At 31.3% G+C, this 19,265-nt stretch overlaps 3 protein-coding genes across 3 annotated transcripts; 1 reads left to right on the forward strand and 2 right to left on the reverse strand.

Annotated features, from left to right (window-relative positions):
• Positions 1-1,616: 1,616 nt before the first annotated feature.
• On the forward strand, positions 1,617-3,857 carry PGO_040590 (ATP-dependent acyl-CoA synthetase; the record flags this gene model as incomplete). Its single annotated transcript, XM_028686247.1, has 1 exon — positions 1,617-3,857. The coding sequence occupies one exon, from the start codon at positions 1,617-1,619 to the stop codon at positions 3,855-3,857; it is 2,241 nt and encodes a 746-aa protein (XP_028542048.1).
• Positions 3,858-5,738: 1,881 nt separating this feature from the next.
• PGO_040600 (rhoptry neck protein 6) lies at positions 5,739-11,540 on the reverse strand (the record flags this gene model as incomplete). The annotated part of the gene is made up of 15 exons (XM_028686248.1): positions 5,739-5,942; positions 6,134-6,236; positions 6,433-6,491; positions 6,721-6,762; positions 6,870-6,932; positions 7,073-7,150; positions 7,314-7,366; positions 7,482-7,520; positions 7,672-7,711; positions 7,981-8,021; positions 8,135-8,204; positions 8,428-8,535; positions 8,719-8,901; positions 9,271-11,321; positions 11,480-11,540. 15 exons carry the CDS (start codon positions 11,538-11,540, stop codon positions 5,739-5,741), a joined length of 3,195 nt encoding a protein of 1,064 aa, XP_028542049.1.
• A 2,534-nt stretch (positions 11,541-14,074) lies between these two features.
• On the reverse strand, positions 14,075-18,429 carry PGO_040610 (hypothetical protein, conserved; the record flags this gene model as incomplete). Its single annotated transcript, XM_028686249.1, has 2 exons — positions 14,075-18,012; positions 18,237-18,429. The coding sequence occupies 2 exons, from the start codon at positions 18,427-18,429 to the stop codon at positions 14,075-14,077; spliced, it is 4,131 nt and encodes a 1,376-aa protein (XP_028542050.1).
• Between the last annotated feature and the right edge of the window lie 836 nt (positions 18,430-19,265).

Genomic DNA, 19,265 nt, shown 5'->3' on the forward strand with positions numbered 1-19,265 from the left:
AGAGTACCCTCCAAAAAAAAAAAAAAAAAAAAAAAAAAAAATTAAGATTGCATCTTTGACTATACTACCCAGTTTTTAACATATATATATATATATACATATCTGCATGTATAGTATATTTAAAGCGTTAAAGGTGCACAACATGCAGGGTGAAAAAAAAAAAAAAAAAAAAGCAGTGGCAGAGAGGTGGGGGGGGGGAGGAGAGGCTTTTAAAATTAGGCGTAGGTAAAAGGATTTGCTCGTTCAAGTTCATCCTGTTCTATTTTGTTTTTATTTTTTTTTTTTCTAATTAACATAATTAAAAGTACTTGGAGAGAGAAAATTGGTTGAGACCAGCCCCCGAGTGATTCCTGCAAAGCAATTTTGCATATAACTCCTTGCAAACATTGGGCGTATGACTCATGTGTGTTTGTGACAACACATGAGGTTTACTAAGCGTAGCCATAACATGCATGTATATATACATACATATATATATATATATATATATATATATATATATATATATAAGCGTACGTGTATAACTTATACATACATGAACCAAATATGTAACAACATATTCATGCTACACGGCACGTGTTCAATCTGTACACTTGGGCCATTGTATTTCCTAAGCCATTTTTATCTTATAAGAAATTTAATTCCGTTCGACAACCAATTTTATGTTATTATGTAGCTGTAAGCGATAAAATGGTGGCAGGGGCAAAAGAAAAAAATATTGCACCAAAGAAATATAAAATAAAATGAAATAAAATAGAGTAAAATGAAATAAAATAGCGTAAAACAAAATAGAATAAAATAAAATAATAAAAAGAATAAATATAATACAGTGCACTGCAATAGAACGAATAAAGGCAATTTTTTTTTCTCGATTTGTTCGAAAAACAGATTTTTTTCAATACTCTTTTTTTTTGAAGAACTAAAAAAAAAAAAAAAAGAAAAAAGAAAATATATATATATATGTATATGCGAAGAATTATACAAAATAACCCTCCAACATATATACATATGCACATATAAACACATGCGAGTAGATATTCCTGTGATCGTGCATAAATATATATATTTTTTTTTTTTTTATACTTTGCATAATTATTGACTAGTTCATAATTGTGCAACATTCTCCTGGCTCCACAAAGAAAAGGTGGTTGCGACAGGTTTTTTAAATGTGTCATCAAAAAGAAGCAACACAAGGTAAGAAGAGATAGAACAAGGCAGAATAACTCAGGTAAATCAGATAAAGCGAATAAGCCGGATAGAGCTACTAAATCAGACATAGAAAAACAATACAACGTAACAAAAAAAAAAAAAAAAAAAAAAAAAAAAACAGAGCTTACTCAACCGTTTTAAGCCCGATTCTGTCAAAAAATCGTGCATCCAAGTTGAAGGGATGTGTATGTGTGTGCAGCCATTCTTCTTGTGTAGAAGTTTATCTCTTTAACTAATCACACCACGTTAGCTATATCTCCTGTTTTCTAGAATAGGGAAAAGTACAACACGATTAAACCCCTCGATGCTTGCACTTCCCACCGGTGCAAAACGAGCACATATTTAGATGTTACGTGACTAACAGAATTTCTTCTTTTGATAGTAGAACATAATACCTTTTGAAGAAAATGTTTGTGTATATCCTACTGTTTACAATTGCGTTTTTCATGAACGCTTTGTCATTTTGTGGTCAGGCATTCAGAGGTCATTCATATTCCCAAGTACGTGAAAAATCAGTGCAAGAGAGTGAATCAGATGTTTATATAGGACGAGATGATGTCGGAAATGCAGTTACGCATAAATACACACACATGTTTCCATTATTATTAGAAAAGGCAAGATCTTTTTCAAATCAAGTTGCAGTTTCAGAGATGGAAAATTGTAAAGTTAAGAATAAAATCACATATGGAGAATTGTTCGATCAAGTATTAAGCGTAAGTCATTATTTAAACACTCTAGATGGAGGAATACCAATAAAGAATTATGATGAAGAATGTAACAAAGGTAATTTCAAACTTTTAGGAATTTATGGATCCAATTCAACTAATTGGATTGTTGCTGATTTGGCAGCCTTGGCTAGTGATACAACATCGCTTGTTATGCATTCCAAATTCAGTATCGAAGAAGTTTGTGAAATATTGAATGAAAGCAAACTTGAGTGGTTGTGTACTGATCTAGAATTGGTTGATGTATTGTTAGAAAGGAGGGAACAGTTACCCCATTTGAAAAAACTGATAATTTTAGACACAATAAATGAATCAACGAATAGACAAAATAAGGTGGAAAGACCGAATGTTAGTGAAAAAACAAATGAGAAACAGAGTAATAATGCTAGAGGAGTAGAGGCCACTAATTCTGGAATAAAGAAAGGAGAAAAAGAAACAAACGAGGGGAAGGAGGAAGAAAAACACCAACTGTATAAAAAACTAATGATAAAGTCGAAAAAATTAGGATTAACGATGCACAAAATAGATGATTTTAAAAACAAAAAAGTGGGAGATAATATAAAATTAAATAATGATCCCGAACACATTTACACAATTGTAAACACATCTGGTACTTCTGGAAAACCAAAAGGAGTTATGTTAAGTAACAGAAGTTTATACTATACGTTGATACCTGTGAGTGATCATAGTCTCTTTCGATTTTACAAACCAGGAATTCATTTTTCATATTTACCACTTTCACACATATATGAGAGATCAATTGTATTTTTAAGTTTATATCGAGGTATGGAAGTAAGAATATGGGGTAAAGACATAAATATGTTTGCAAAAGATTTATGTAACTCAGATGCAAATATTATTGTAGGTGTACCAAAAGTTTTCAATAGATTATATACAAAAATTATGGGAGAAATAGCTAATTTACCACCACTTAAACGTTTTGTTGTAAAAACTGTACTAGCCATGCGTAGAAAAAATAACTACAGTGGATTATCAAAATTCTTAGAATCAGTAACACAGATATCGAAAAAAATAAGAGATAAAATGAATCCATCTTTAGAAGCATTCCTCAGTGCTGGTGGAAAAATATCACCAAATGTGGAGAGAGACTTAAGTGTACTACTAGATGTTAATTTCTATCAAGGATATGGATTAACAGAAACCTCAGGACCAATAATAGCACAACATAATTTGGATACTTCTACAAATAATATTGGAGGTCCTGTGTCGAATCATGTACAATACAAAGTAGTAACATGGGAAAATTATGAAGCAAAAGGAAAAAAACCAAGAGGAGAATTACTTTTAAAAGCAGATCAATTATTTAGTGGATATTTCCAAAAAAAAGATCAAACTAAGAGTTCATTCACAGATGACAATTTCTACAAAACAGGTGATGTAGTACAGATAAATAATAACGGTTCTATTACATTTTTAGATAGATCTAAAGGGTTAGTTAAACTATCACAAGGAGAATATATCGAAACAGAAATGTTAAATAACCTTTACTCAGATATTGACTTTATGGCTTACTGTGTCGTATATGGTGATGATTCTATGGATGGACCTTTGGCCATTATAAATATTGATAAAGAAATTTTTGCAAAATCTTTAGAACGTGATGGAATTTTAAAAGAACAAAATATGACAGTAGAGGATTTTATGAAAACAATAACGGATGAAAAATTAAATCAAGAAGTCTATGTAAAATATGTTAGAGAAAAAATGTCAGAAATTTACAAAAAGACAAATCTGAATAGATATAATGATATAAGTGATATTTATTTAACTTGTAAAATTTGGGATACATCCAATTATCTTACACCAACTCTTAAAGTTAGAAGGTTCTATGTCTTCAAGGATTTCGATTTCTACATCCAGAAAATCAAAAAAAAATATGCAGATAAGTTGAAGGCGAAGTAATATATATACTTCTATCTCCCTCTGCGATATATATATATATGCAAACCTCCTCCAAGTGTTTTTTACCATATGGTTTATTTGTATTCCTCTTCTACACAAATATGGAAGGGGAGGGGCACCCATGTGTGTATACACGTCTTCAGCATGGGTAAGGCATGCTTGGGAGGAGAAGAAGAGAACGGAGAAGAAGACGGAGAAGAAATGAAAAAAAACTTATTTTACTTTCCTTAAAAAAAAGAAAAAAAAAGCGAATTGGTAGGAAAGGCGTCAAGGTTGGGTGGGAATAAAAATTGAGTGCACAGACCAAATTGTTTTACAATGTCTGTACTCTTCACCGTTATTCTATTATACATACACAGTGTTAGCACACATATGTTTTTCTCTCCTTTTTCTCTCCTTTTTCTCTCCTTTTTCTCTCCTTTTTCTCTCCTTTTTCTCTCCTTTTTCTCTCCTTTTTCTCTCCTTTTTCTCTCCTTTTTCTCTCCTTTTTCTCTCCTTTTTCTCTCCTTTTTTTTTTTTTTTTTTTTCCCTTTTATAATTCTCTTAAAATCCGAACCATGTATGAATTCTGACAGTAGTCACTTTTTTTCTATTGCCTCATTTTTGTGTCTATCTTTTGCTACAATTTTTGCATGCACCAATGGTGTAAAAAAATATGTGTATATATATGTACAATACACATACTCATGCAGATGTTTTTACATATGTGTGTGTAAATATGCAAGATGATAATACTTATTCATAGAGGATGATGCGTTTATATGTTGGTTAGTCTCGTTTGTTTTATTCTGTCCATATTTATTTATTTTATTTTTTTTTTTTTTTTTTCCTCATTTTGTCAACTTTTTTATCTTATTATTCCCAGCTACCTCAAATAGGGAAGGGAGATGATATACCTACGTGAACGTGTACATACTCCCTTTTTTTTTTTTTTTGCCTCTTTTTTTTTGCCTCTTTTTTTTTGCCTCTTTTTTTTTTGCCTCTTTTTTTTTGCCTCTTTTTTTTTGCCTCCTTTTTTTTGCCTCCTTTTTTTTGCCTCCTTTTTTTTGCCCCATTTTTTTTTTAAACGTTGCCACATAAAATTAAGGCATCATTAGCAAAAAAACACTCAAGTTTTGTCTTTTTTTTTTTTTTTTTTTTTTTTTTTTTTTCTTTTTTTTTTTTTTATTTTTTTTTTTTTTTTTTTTTTTTTTTTTTTTTTTTTTTTTTTTTTCCTCTTTTTTTTTTCCTTTTTTTTTTTTGCCTCTTTTTTTTTGCCTCTTTTTTTTTGCCTCCTTTTTTTTGCCTCCTTTTTTTTGCCTCCTTTTTTTTGCCCCATTTTTTTTTTAAACGTTGCCACATAAAATTAAGGCATCATTAGCAAAAAAACACTCAAGTTTTTTTTTTTTTTTTTTTTTTTTTTTTTTTTTTTTTCCTTTTTGTATCTGCAATATTTAGTTAATAACACACATAGATTTTTTTTTAAAGTTTTAATTTTAACATTGCATATTCAACGTTTTTGTTTGTCACCTTTTAACATAGAATTTTTTTTTATGTCACACAAATTTTGAAAATTTTTAATTTAAAACCAAAAACTAAAGTTCGAGTTAAATATTCTTTTTACTTTTGCCTTTAACACGTTTTGGCAAAGCATGCAAATGGGTATGTGCACAAATAGGGGTATTCACAAATAGGAGTATTCAAAATTAAACGTATTCAAAAATAAAAGTATTCAAAATTAAACGTATTCAAAATTAAACGTATTCAAAATTGAACGTATTCAAAATTAAACGTATTCAAAATTAAACGTATTCAAAATTGAACGTATTCAAAATTAAACGTATTCAAAATTAAACGTATTCAAAAATAAAAGTATTCAAAAATAAACGTATTCACATGCACCTACCTCTTAGAGGGAAGGGGTAACACATACAAGGGCCCTATCGTGTCGATGCCTAAAATTGATATGTCACTATTTCGACCTTTCATGGTGGTTTTACTCATTTTGCTACTCCTACTAGAAGTGTTATCAGTTATTAAATTATCCCTCTGGGGATGTTGATAAAACTGTACGAGACAAATGTTATATTCACCCGGTTTACTTATCTACACGAGGAGAACATGGAAGAATTTAGAGCGCGCATGGAAGAATTTATAGTGCGTGTTGTATACATGTGGTATGTCACTTGGAGGAGTGGGGTCTCACGGTTCTCTTCCTGTCCCGTTTCATGAACATCTTAATAGCCACTTAACAACCAGTTAACAACCAGTACTCATCATTTACATCGTTTTATTACCTTAATATTTTCCAGAAGGATTTCATTCTGTAACACCTTAGTGAGAATAGGTTCCAGGAGTATATCTCTGGATTCTAGTATATTTTTTTCGATACTACTTGGACTGGAAAGTAAAAAAATGGAAAAAAAAAATATATATATAATTAATAAAAACAAACTATTAGGAGCTAAGCAGATAAGCAACTGAAAAATGAGTAACGCTGGGTATATGTTAATTCCATTTGGAAAGGATGTAACAACCAAAAGACATCCAGTAGGGTGAAAACAAAAATGATTTTTCATTTTCTTTAAATTATTACGAGCATGTGGATCCCTTATTCACTACAAGTAGCTGTAAGCATTCGCTTAAATTATATCCCTGTAAAAATGGACAAGGAGAAAAAAAAAAAAAAAATAAAATAATAAATAAATAAAAAAAAAAATAATAATATGTATTCTTATACACCTTAATTTACAATTATTCCTAAGATAAATTGCATGACAATTTTGTTCATTCATACGCATTGATAAAAACTGCTTATAAGTTTTTGAGGCAAAATGAGGATGCCATTTATTTATTTATTTTTTTTTTTTTTTTTTTCCCTAACTCTTATTGTGATGAATTGAGGCGTTTGTCCATATCCTTCTCCCTGAAGGGATAAAATTGTGATATTGTATATGAACGCATGTGAAACTAAATTAATATGTATTACTATGGTCAGGCACATATCTAATTTATTTTTTTCTGTGCTAATACCCATGCAAAAATGGAATATTTTTTGTTTCTCTCAGGTTCAGCAATGGCACAGTGATGATAGTTCTGCAGAAAGGGAATGAAAAAGACAGAAGAAAAAGATTAAAAAAAAAAAATAAAAATAATAAAGGAATACATAAAATATATAATATATATAAAAAAAGTAACATGTTCTGGTACAAATAAAATAAAAATGTGTTTCTAACATTTGGACATATGCCGCTGTGTATATCCACAAATGACTCGCATATTTTATGGATTTCATTTCCCCTTTGTTCTAATTTCTGCAGTGTAAGGTGTATAAAGTTCGAATAGGTACATGTATATATATTTTTATATTTTTCCCCAGGTAGATAAGTAAAAAATAAATTTAATTCCCTGATGCATACAACATCAAATCGAACTTGATTCGATTTTGTTTCACTAGTCTATATTATATGTCCTTACATAACACTGGGTTGGGTAGTTAGGTTTGTTGTGGCAATCCTCCCTGACACAGTCTAACGTTGAAAAGGAGTAAATTTTAATAGTCTTTGTATTTTTCATATAAAGTACCGCTATCATGTAAATTAATTCTAATATTTGCGATATTAGTCACCCAGAAGTATTCCTCACCTAATGGGCAAAACAACTCTCCCTTTTTATCACTTCCTCCTAAAGGATACACAAATGAATGGAAAAAAAAAAAAAAAAATAAAAAAATAAGTATTAGGAATGGGATAAAATTACACTCATTTTACTTATTTGTTATAATAATCTGCACATATTTGCATTTGTCTGTATTTTATTTTTTTTGTTCTTTTACTAGGTCTAATTCCATGCGCCACTTTTCCTTGACCCTTATTCTACATTTGTTACAAGGTGAGAAAATAACGAAAAGGGGATATTGTGAGTATGTGTATAATTATATATGAACGTATGCAGGTGAATACGAAAAAAAAAAAAAAAAAAAAAAAAAAAAAAAATTGTAACAGCTGATACACCAAATTGCATGCGAAAGGTCAATAACAATTTAAGGGCATGAGCAAAATGAGTAGAAAAAAATACATTTCACTGCTATTCTATTTTGTTTCATTTTGTCTAATTTTGTCAAATTTTGTCAAATTTCGTTTACGTCATATTTTTCCAATTTAGAGAAATTCACCAACGCGTGATCTACAAAAAAAAAAAAAAAAAAAAAAAAAAAAATACATGTTCAGGTAAGGCACACATTCTAGAGGACATTTAGAGAGAATTAATTCACCATACTGTACATTTTCCAATCTCACCATTCTCGTTTATGTATTTTTGCAGAGCTATATCCGATGAATACTTTAACTTTTTCAAATCTTCATTAATCTAGAAATATGTTCATATGTATATGAGCAAATGGGTTAGGTTTATAAAAAGTGAGAAAAATGGGGGTGAAAGGCAATTCGATAAATTTCGACGTTGCATTGTTTGAATATTTTTACGTATGCGTTTTTATGTGCAAATCTTTTTTTTTTTTTTTTTTTCTGTGTCCTGTTAAAAATATGAACATGTGTACATTTCGCTCATTCATGAAAACATCCCTCCTTACCTTCATCAGCCTAATGGTCAATATTTCCACTGATTTTTGAATCAGATTAGTGTACATTTTATACTCTTTTATTCTTCCCATGGTCTCAAACTTAAGTTTCAGTTCTCGCTAATGATGATGTGGGGATATTGATATTCATTAAGCAATAACGGTTAAGAAGTAACCACTACGCAGTAACGGTTAAGCAGCAGCCACTACGCAGTAACGGCTAAGAAGTAACCACTACGCAGTAGCTAGTTTGTGTAAATTTGCAAAGGCACACACTAGCACACCCAATTATGAGTGACCTACATTTTTCAACTCCTTGTGACGATTCAACTTATCCTTGAGTCCATGGAAAAGTTCGTCAATGTTTGACAAATTTCTGTGCATTTTTTTGTCCAGCGTAAACATGTTAGATTCGTATTTGTTTTCGTATTTGTTTTCGTATTTCTTTTCGTTTCCTTTTCTCTGGTTTTCGCCCTTCACTTGGCCCTGTTCATGTGTAGAAGTGGTGTAGACTTGGTGTAGACGTGATGTAGAAGTGGTGTAGAAGTGGTGTAGAAGTGGTGTAGAAGTGGTGTAGACGTGATGTAGACTTGGTGTAGATGTGATGTAGACGTGGTTTAAACGTGGTGTGGAAATGATGCAGAACACAGATATTAGTGGGATCAACATGTAAAGCGAGGAATTCATTGAACGGTCTTCTGAACCGACATCCTTTTTTTTTTTTTTTTTTTTTTTTTTCTTTTTTGCACACACCACATTCGATTGATGTTGCAGGATGTCATTATTGCAATAGATATCATTTAATTTTCCTCCCCAATTAAGAACACATGACTATTCATTTCATATTGATCTTACCTCTTCTTTCTGAGAAACAGATGGATTTGTCGCTTTCTCCTCGAATTCACTTTTCTTTCCAAGTAGTGTTTCCTTATGGGGTGTGTTTTTTTCAATTCGATTCGATTCTTTATGTTCTTTTGCTTCGTCCTTCATAGTGTTTTGATAAGCTCCAGAAACATGTGCAGATGCGTTAATTGTCGCTTTGCTTTGGGTCCCTTCTCCTTTATAGAGTTTCTCTTCTACACTTACACTGATTGGAGGATTCATTTTATTTTTATTTTCACCTCTTCCTTTTTCCATCTGACCCTTTTGATTTTTCTCTTCCTTCTTCTCTTGATATCTCCCCCTGCCTAATTCGTCTGCAGCATCAAGCTCAACATTGTCCTCGTCAGAATTGTCATGATCAGAATTGTCATCGTCAGAATTTTCACGGTCTAAATCGTCATTGTCAGAATTTTCACGGTCAAAATCTTCATTGTCAGAATCCTCATGGTCAGAATCCTCACGCTCAAAATCGTCACGATCAGAATCATCCCCCTCAACAGCACCAACATCAACACCCTGTTCTTCAACATCCGCATCAACTTTTTTTGTTTTATTCTTGTCGATCTTTTCCTGAGCTCTCAACTCTTCTTCAGGCTTACTCTTTTTCTCCACATTGTTGCCTCTTCCAATATCTTCATTTTTTTTTTCTGTTGTCTTTTTCACGTAATTTCGTTGCTCTCCCACGTCATTTCCATGCTGCATTTCGATTTTTCTCGATGTTTCTTTTTTTTCACTCATGGCATTTTTATCCTGTTTCAAATGTGCATTCATATCGACCCCATTCGTATTACTAACATTTTGTAAGCCCGTTTTGGTTTTCTCTCGGTCCAAATTTCCATCAACTTTCAAACTTTCTTTCATTTCTTCCCCATATTTATTCGAGGCGCTTTGTGAATCCTTTTTTTTCTCTTCTCCCTTTTTTTCACCTCTAGCTTTGAGTTCCTCCTTTTTTCCGCCTTTTTCTATGTCCATATCTTCGCCTTTTTCTAAGTCCATTTTTTCGTCTTTTTCGAAGTCCACATCTTCTTCTTTCTCTTTGTCTTTTTCTAAGTCCCCATCTTCTTCTTTCTCTTTGTCTTTTTCTAAGTCCCCATCTTCTTCTTTCTCTTTGTCTTTTTCTAGGTCCATATCTTCTTCTTTCTCTTCGTCCATTTCTTCGCCTTCCTCTCCCTCTTCGTCTATTTCCTTCATATCGTCCATTTCATCCATCATTTCTTCTTTTCTATCATCTTGAACCCCTGATTCTATTTCAACAGATGTATTTTTTTTCTCTACAGTTTTGGAATCCTTTTTATCGTTCATTTTTCTTTCTTCTTCCTTGGCGTCATAGGTGACACTTTTCATGTTCTGCATTTCTGTATTTCCTTCGTTGGTGCAATTCATGTCTTTGTCTTGCTCCGCACCTTGTTCTCTAGAGTTTTTTTCTATTTTTCCATCCATTTTTTCCTTCTTTTCCTTCTTTTCCTTCTTTTCCTCCTTTTCCTCCTTTTCCACCTTTTCCTTCTGTTGATTCGTTTTTTGAAGCTTCTCTTGTCCCTCTTGGGTACCCTTTTTTTCGTCCACTTTTGAATCCATTTTTGCCTCTCCCTTCGCATCTACCTTTGTCTTTCCGTTAGCCCCATCTGTTATCCCCTCCTCGGCTTGGAGAGACGACTCATCTTTTGATTCATCTATTTGTCCAGAACCCATCTCATCCTTGTCAAGACTCAAGCAACTATTAATTGTGCACTCCTGAAGGAAACTTAAATTTGATTCCAATTTTGATTCAGAGAGCTCTTCTTCGTTTCTATAATTCTTTAGATGTCTCTTATTTTTATCATTCGTATAGCTATTCAAATTGGTTTCACTTATCTCGTGGACAAGTGTATCATCATGCAGTGCATCATCTTGTCTATTTTTTCCTAGGTGGAGAGAATTCACAGAAATTGAGGATTCTGCACGTGGTAAATAAGGGAGAAAGAAGTACAAATAGGGAGTATGAAACACGTGTGAGAAACATCTAAAGCAAGGAAAACGAAAGCATGCTTAATTAAAATAAAACAGGGCCTTCGAAAAAAATATATTCTAAAGTGTGCACTCAAAAACCAGTGCATTCCCACAGTGATGCGACATCTTTCCACGAGGAAAAGAGCTAATGAAAAAAAAAAATTCTTTACGCTTGGCATTTTTTTCAGTTTTTTACCTTTATTTCTTAAAAGCCCTTTTGCACATAAAATCACAACGGGCAAAAAAATATATCGCATTTTTTTCAGACGAGGTAAAAAAACATTAAGGAGAGAATCATGTGGAAAAATTCCTCAGCCTCTATGTGTGTGTTCTCTCCTTGTGTTGCTCTGTTTTCGCTCGTTTGGATCCTTTCGCTTTGTTCTCTTTACTTTCTTGCCTTTTCCGTTATGTTGTGTTTCCTCTTTTTTTTGTCTTTTTTTTTTTTTTTTTTTTTTTTTTTTTTTTTTTTTTCTCATTTCCAAGTTTGTTATTTTTTTTTTTTTTAAGTTTTCTTTTTTTTTTTTTTTTTTTTTTTTTTTTTTTTTTTTTTTTTTTTTTTTTTTTTTTTTTTTTTTTTTTTTTTTTTTTTATCCTCAAGCGTAGTGGCGACTTTTGTGAAAATGCATCTTTTTAGTCTACATATAAAGAGCACCGGTAGATGTGGAAAATATTCATTTTATATATATCTCTATTATATACAAAAATTTTATTCTTTACAAAAACTGAAACAAGAAAAGGGTAGCGTGGAGAGAAGCATATTCTATAGTTCACTTTTTTTTTTTTTTTTTTTTTTTGTGTGTGTTTCCCCCATCCTTCTTTGGAACCCTTTAAAAAATAATTTCTATGATTTTAATTGTTGTGCACGTGTGCAACAGAGTTTATCTAAATTCTGCAAGCTTGAATTCAGGTTATAATATTATCAAATTTTTCATACTTTTTTATTTTTACTTTTTAAGTTCTTGTTTTTAAAGTGGTTTTTAAGAGATGGGAAAAAAAAAAAAAAAAAAAATGCATACATGTGCCCTGTGTGTTTGCATATATATACATGCAACTGGAGTGTATGCATATGTACACACATGCGTACTTGCATACTTACATGCATACATACGTACGTACATATACACATACATGCATTGCGTTGGAACCTCCCTGAAGTTGTTGTAAATCAGAGGAATGTATTTTTAGTTAAAATAACGTAACATAATGCACATGCACTCGGGTACACAAAGCTTATAAGTTACACCGGGTGATCATGCTTATATATAACATATAGGATGGAGAGAAGATGGGGAAGGAAAAAAAAAAAAAAAAAAAAAAAAAAAAAAAAAGAACAAAAAAGTTGTATGCATTTATAGTGCATCTTATCTATTAGTTTTTTTTCTTTTTACGCAGGAGTGTAAAAAGTAAAAATAAGCAAAATTAGGAAGAAGTGAGAAGTAAGAAGTGAGAAGTAAGAAGTGAGAAGTAAGAAGTGAGAAGTAAGAAGTGAGAAGTAAGCAGTGAGAAGTAAGCAATGAGAAGCAGGCAACAGAGATACACACGGTCTGCATTTGTTAAATGTAAATATATTTGCACGTTTTTACGCTCTAAGAATACAGCATCGCATAGTATCAATGTGGACTTTCTTTTTTTTTTTTATTTATTTTGTTTTTATTTGTTTATTTTTTTTCTATTCATTTATTTTGTTTTTATTTTTTTTTTTTTTCTTTTATCTTTTCCTTGTACGTCCCTCATTCCTCTCCCCAAAAAAAAAACCCAAGCTTTCGATGACATATAAAATGCTGATATAATAACGTTTAAACGAAAACAGAAAAATTAAAAATATAAAAGTGGCAAAATCCTAAATAGGATGAAAAAAAAAAAAAAAAACAATCAAAAATGAAATAAAATCAGAATAAAATGAAATAAAATCGGAGTAAAATAAAATGGGAGTAGCATAAAATAAAATTGGAGTAAAATAAAATGGGAGTAGCATAAAATAAAATCAAAATTAAATTTAAAAGAAAAGGAAAAGAAATAGGTGATCCTCCAGCAGTTGTTGCTGGGGTTTCTGCATGGAGGGAACATGTGAAACCATACAAAAAGGTAAAGTATAAATGTGAAGGAGAAAGAATTGGGTTAAATAAAAGATTAAAAATGTATGCATATATAATATGGAAGACATATGTAAAATAACATAAAATAGCACATATATTGTGTTGTATATGATCTATAAATGTAGAGTAGTGAGTATTGGAGTATGCAAAATGTATATGGAGATATGGAGATATACAAAAGCACTATAAAAAAAAAAAAAAGCAAAAATGGACTCATATTGTGTTGGTAGGGCGGAAAGCCAAAATTACACATAAATTATGTAAAGTAGGCAAAAAAAAAAAAAAAAAAAAAAAAAAAAAAAAAATACACAAATTGTACCAATTCGATAACAGTGTATATACATATTAAAGCAACGGAGAAAAAAAAAAAAAAAAAAAAGTTAACAAATGAAACAAATCGTTACTGTCACGTGTGAGTGTAAAAATTTTTGCTTAACAATCACGACAGCACAACAATCTGTAGGATACATTATCATGACACACACAAAAAAAAAAAAAATCACCCCTGGGGTCAAGCGTTGCAAAACCGATGCGAGCAACAAGAATATAGCTGTCGAGGTCCTCCCTCGTCGTCGTCTTCCTCCTCCTCTTCCCTCTCTGTCAAGGAAAATTATAGCTATATGTATACATATATATATATATATATATTGCCAATTTTAACAACTTTTGTCTCGCCCTATTAAAAAAGCTAAGCTTCACAAGTTGTAGTTCATAGGTTTGCAGGAAAAAGCATCGAGTGCATTCTTCGAAATCAAATAGTTAATAAACCCCTCCAATGTGTACTTGTGGTTCTTCCATACGATCAATCGTCTCCTTTCAGCGAGCATAGTATTCACTTTCTCTTGTACTCTTTCTTGCACATCATCCAGTTGTATATCCAAATTTTCAATAATATCATTGTGTTTTATAACCTCAATCTTGGTAATTTTCAAATCTTTTACGACGATATCGGTTATATAATTTGGTGGTTTCTTGTCATTGCAATGTGCAGATATAGTAATAGAAAATGTAGGTTTACTTCCAATTAAAAAAGCGTACGTACTAATAGGGCAAAAGTTGGTTCCTATACATAATTTTAAAAAAAGGGGTCCTATAATATGCTTAAAATAACCATCTAATATTAAATAATATTTTCCTTTATCATAGTAGAAATGTAAATTAGCTATTTTAATCGAACTAATGCCTTGTAAAAATAAAAGAGTTGCATGATAAAAAGTTTTTTCCTCGTGATATATATGTCCAATGTTGTAACATGGTTCTTTAGCTAAATATTTCTTTGTTTTACATTTTCCTATACTACTTGGTATTAGAGAATGGAAATGAGCTGACTTAAAAAAATTATTTAATCTTCTATTCACTGCGTGTATATTGAAATGGAACACATTTTCTTTTTTAAAAAATGTCATTATTGTAGTTATAAAAATTAAAATAAACAAAATGAAATGAAGAAGAATGAATATTTTGGGAATTTTTTCTGGATTTGATACTCCTAATAATTTTCCTAATAATCTCCCTATGAACCCTCCTCCTTCTCCTCCACCTATTATTAATGCTCTTACATTTTTTTTGTTTTTCTTTTTTTTCCTTTTTTCCAAATGGAATAACAAAATGGATTTAATTGGTATCATATTTTTCAGATAATTCTTTGCTTCCTTAAAATTTAACCCTTTTTTTTCTTTACCGATTTCGTTTGCTTCGTTCGGTTCACTACCAACTTGACTCAGTTGACTTGCTTCGCTTACTGCTCTCTCCTCCTCCACTGATGTAATCCCCTTGGTATCTTTCATTAGCACCATCTCGTCCACATTCTCTGACACTCCTCCTGCTACCACCACCAGCGAAGATGTATGTCCTCCTACTCCATGTTCTACCTTCTCATCGTCTTCTACCTTCTTACCACATTCCACCTTCTTGCCACATTGCACCTTCTCATCATCTTCCACCTCACCATCTTCTTTTTCTACTTCTGCTCCACGTTCACGAATTTTTTCCATGCCCAATCCAGTTCCCTTGTAGATATTATTCTCAGTAATGTTCTTGTTATGCCTCGCAGTTCCACTCACTGCTTTAGTGCCCGTGAAAGATTCATTGTAATGTTTATTTTTAGTTGTTCTTTCTTTTTCATCTGTTTTTTGAGACTCTTTTGCTTCTACTACGTGCACATCGTCGACACTAATTTTGGAATCCTTATCCGAAGTTAAATTGAATTCATTGCTCTCTTCATTGTCAACTCTGGTGTTTTGATATGCTAGACTAGTGTTATTTTCATACACACGGTGCACCATCATGGTTTGAACAGTATTATCTGTATGTTCTTTAGTTGTATTATTATTTTTTGAACTATAATTAAAAAAATGTTTTCTTTTTAACAAAAATTGAAAAAAGTAGGAATACATTGGTACATTCCAATGTTCATGTTTCTGGATATTCAAGTCTACAATTTCACTATATCTATTTTTCTCAAATAATGTGATTTTTTTCTTTGTTTTTCTGAGTTTTTGTATATAAATCTCCCACTCTCTCACGTACAGATTAATGGAAAAACATAACAATCCGTAAATCACAAAAAGAAGAAATTTGCAAAATTTTATTTTGCTACTTCTGTACAATAGGACAATATTCAGATTATTCGTATGCTTAACTATTTGGTAAAAGGTTAACAAGGAAATACATATTATTTCTCCAAGTGATATATGTAAACAGAAGGAGCAAATGTAGGAGAAAAAAACAGATAAGTAAAAGTAAAAATTTAAAACTTTATTATAAATAAAACTTGTGTTTATATCTTCACTTTTGCTACTTGAAATGGTACTATTGTGTGATGATGTCAAATCATCTGATGTATTAGACAATCGATCGTTCTTTTCAATTTCTTTTTTTATATATAAATAATTGTATCTCTCTGATACCATCATCTTCTGTTTATTTTCTATTTCTGGACTAAATACCAATTCTTCATTAAACGCACATATTTTCTTATAACCTTGGGAAAAATAAAAATAATAAACATTCATAAAAAAAACACTTAAAAAAAAAGAAAATCCAATTATTAATGGAAATATGAATGGCAACATAACAAAAAATGGATATATATAACTCCTATTAATCTTCAATTTCAATATGTTTAACATGTCTAAATAATCAATTACTATTCCTTCGACATTGAAATTAAAATAACTTAAATATATGTAAATTCCAACCATACTGCACTCCACTCCTGTTATTAAATATATGCATAAGCACAGAAAGAGGAACAAAAAAATAGCATATCCAATTTTAACCCGATTCAGTCTACTGTCTTGACAATGCAACTTCAGTAAAGAATTGAATTTTTTCTTCTTTAAATATATATACGCATCGTTATTCTTCATTACTTTATGCAAATAATTTATACTGTTTAATGTTTGCAATTTGTTGTAGCAAAGTAGTTGTTTTTCATATCTCTCATGAGATTCTAGCGCCTCATATAACTCATACCGCTCCTGTAGAATATGAACACCACCTCCAACCCTCTCAGGGCTCTGTGTACGATAATTCAAACTGCTATTCACGTAATCCTCATCTTCCTCTTCTCCATCTTTCCAAATCATATTTCCATATTGTTGCACTCCTGTTCTGTGTCGTGCCCCCTTTTCGTGTTCTGCACCACGGTGGATTATTCCGCGACGACTTTTTCCACGATGGTGCATTACATCATTACGGTGCACTACTTCATTACGGTGCATTGCTTCATTAGGGTGCATTGCTTCATTAGGGTGCACTTCACCATGATCAATGCCGACTCTGGGCCCCTCGCCCCACTCACAGTGATCTTTCCTAGGCCCATGGATGATGGTTTCTTTATTTTTATCATCTGTAATATCTTCATTCGCATTGTCTACTCTGTTAGTGCACCTGATACCCAATGCCTCATCCACCTCATCTTCTTCCTTCTTATCTTGCTTATTTTTTGCGTTCTCCTTATTTGTCTGCACACATTTTCTCACGTTTTCATAATCCTTATTATCTATTACATCTTCAGCATTCCTCACTTGTGCAATCCCTGCTATATTTCGATTTTCCAATTCTCTTCCATTACGTGTATCAACTTGATGGTTGGTTCTAAAGCTTATGCGTCTTTCCGCTGATAATGAATATATTTTAATATTTCCATTTTTAAAAATTCTAATTTTTAGAGACGTTAAAGTAAGTAAGAAAAAGGAAGAAATGGTGGAGAGAAGACAATAATTTAGAAAATGATATGCCCCAATTAATATCTTGGCTTCCATCAAATATAGATTTAAAGAAGAGACAATAAATAAGGATATTAAAACATCAACAAATTGAAATCTTGAAATTGAACTTAAAACACTAAACTTTTTAAAAATAAATTCCTCGTTTTCATTTATTGTGTTAATAAAAAATATATCATCTTCTTCCTCTTCTTTTTCTTCTTCTTCATGTTGTAGATTCAAATTGTACAATTTAAAGAAGCAATAAAAATTATCACTCACCATGATGAACTTCAGTATAGGTATGATAATTGAGAACAACAGTAGCATGGCCATGTTGAAATAACTTTTATTCGTGAATAGTAGCCATATTGATTCCAGAATGGAGTTCTCGTACACTTGCGTGTTGTCTGCAATGACGTCTGCGAGGTGAGGGTGCATCAAAAAAAAAAAATAAAATAAAATAAAATAATAAAATAATGAACTAATAAATAAAATAAGTATATGTATAGGTATAGCAATTCTACGCTACCTCAATGATAAAACAACAAATAGATAATGATGGAAGCACTGATTCATGGGATATTCACTCGAGAGAAACAAAATAACTCCGCAAGAATGCACTCAGAGTCGCTCCTTTACTTACTTCCATGGAATATAATTTTAACAGCTGGATTTATTATGCCATTGAAAAAAAAAAAATAAGATATATAAAACAAAATAAAAGACAAAAACAAACTATTGTTAATTAAGTAGATCTGCCTTTTCCTTGAAATTGTCAGTTTTCGTATGATCAACTCTTTATACTTGTTATACATATTTGTCAAATACATCCTCATTTTGAAAATGATATTTTGTAATGATGTTGTATACAAGCAAATCTTTTTTTTTTAACAAGCAAAAACGATGAGTAACACATTTGTTTCTTCTGTAGAATCTTTATTTTTATATGTTTTCATTCCAGGGTGTGGGTACATGTGCATGTCTATGGGATATATGTGTGTGTGGGGGGTGAAGGAATCTTTTAGATTCACAACTATGTTTTTAATAAAATAAAGAAAACCCCACGACTCATGATTAAGGATCTGTAGGATGTGTTCTTTTCTGGATTTTCTTATTTGTGTAGTGATTGCATATAAGTATGAATCCGTTTTATGACGTTTGTTATGCCCCCAGAGCAAACATGAGAGAATGGTTACAGAAGGGTGGAATGCTCTTTTCTTCCCTCTCCTATTGAACTTGTAGAAAATATATCAACAGGTCGTTTGGGGTGCTGTTAATTATTAGATGCATTATCACATATGAACTCGTAACTATACAATCATGTGGATGATTTCATAAGGTGTGAAAAATACCACTGGATGAAAGATAAAAAAAAATGTGCGTAAGAAGTAAGGGATAAATAGGGTAAATGAGTTAATATATTTTGCTCTGTGTAAAAATGTACATATATATATATATATATATATATATATATATATATATATATGCATATGCATGTTCATAAATATGTATCCTTGGAGGAATCGGTTGAAAAAAAAAAGGGCAATAAAAGAGGGGTAAAAAAAAAAAAAAAAAAAAAAAAAGCAAAAAGGGAATAATGAAAAACGGTAGAAAAAAAGAGTAAAAAAAAGGAGTAAAAAAAAAGGAGTAAAAAAAAGGAGTAAAAAAAAAG

The sequence above is a fragment of the Plasmodium gonderi genome (assembly GCF_002157705.1).
Source record: "Plasmodium gonderi DNA, contig: Chr04, whole genome shotgun sequence".
Taxonomy (NCBI): domain Eukaryota; phylum Apicomplexa; class Aconoidasida; order Haemosporida; family Plasmodiidae; genus Plasmodium; species Plasmodium gonderi.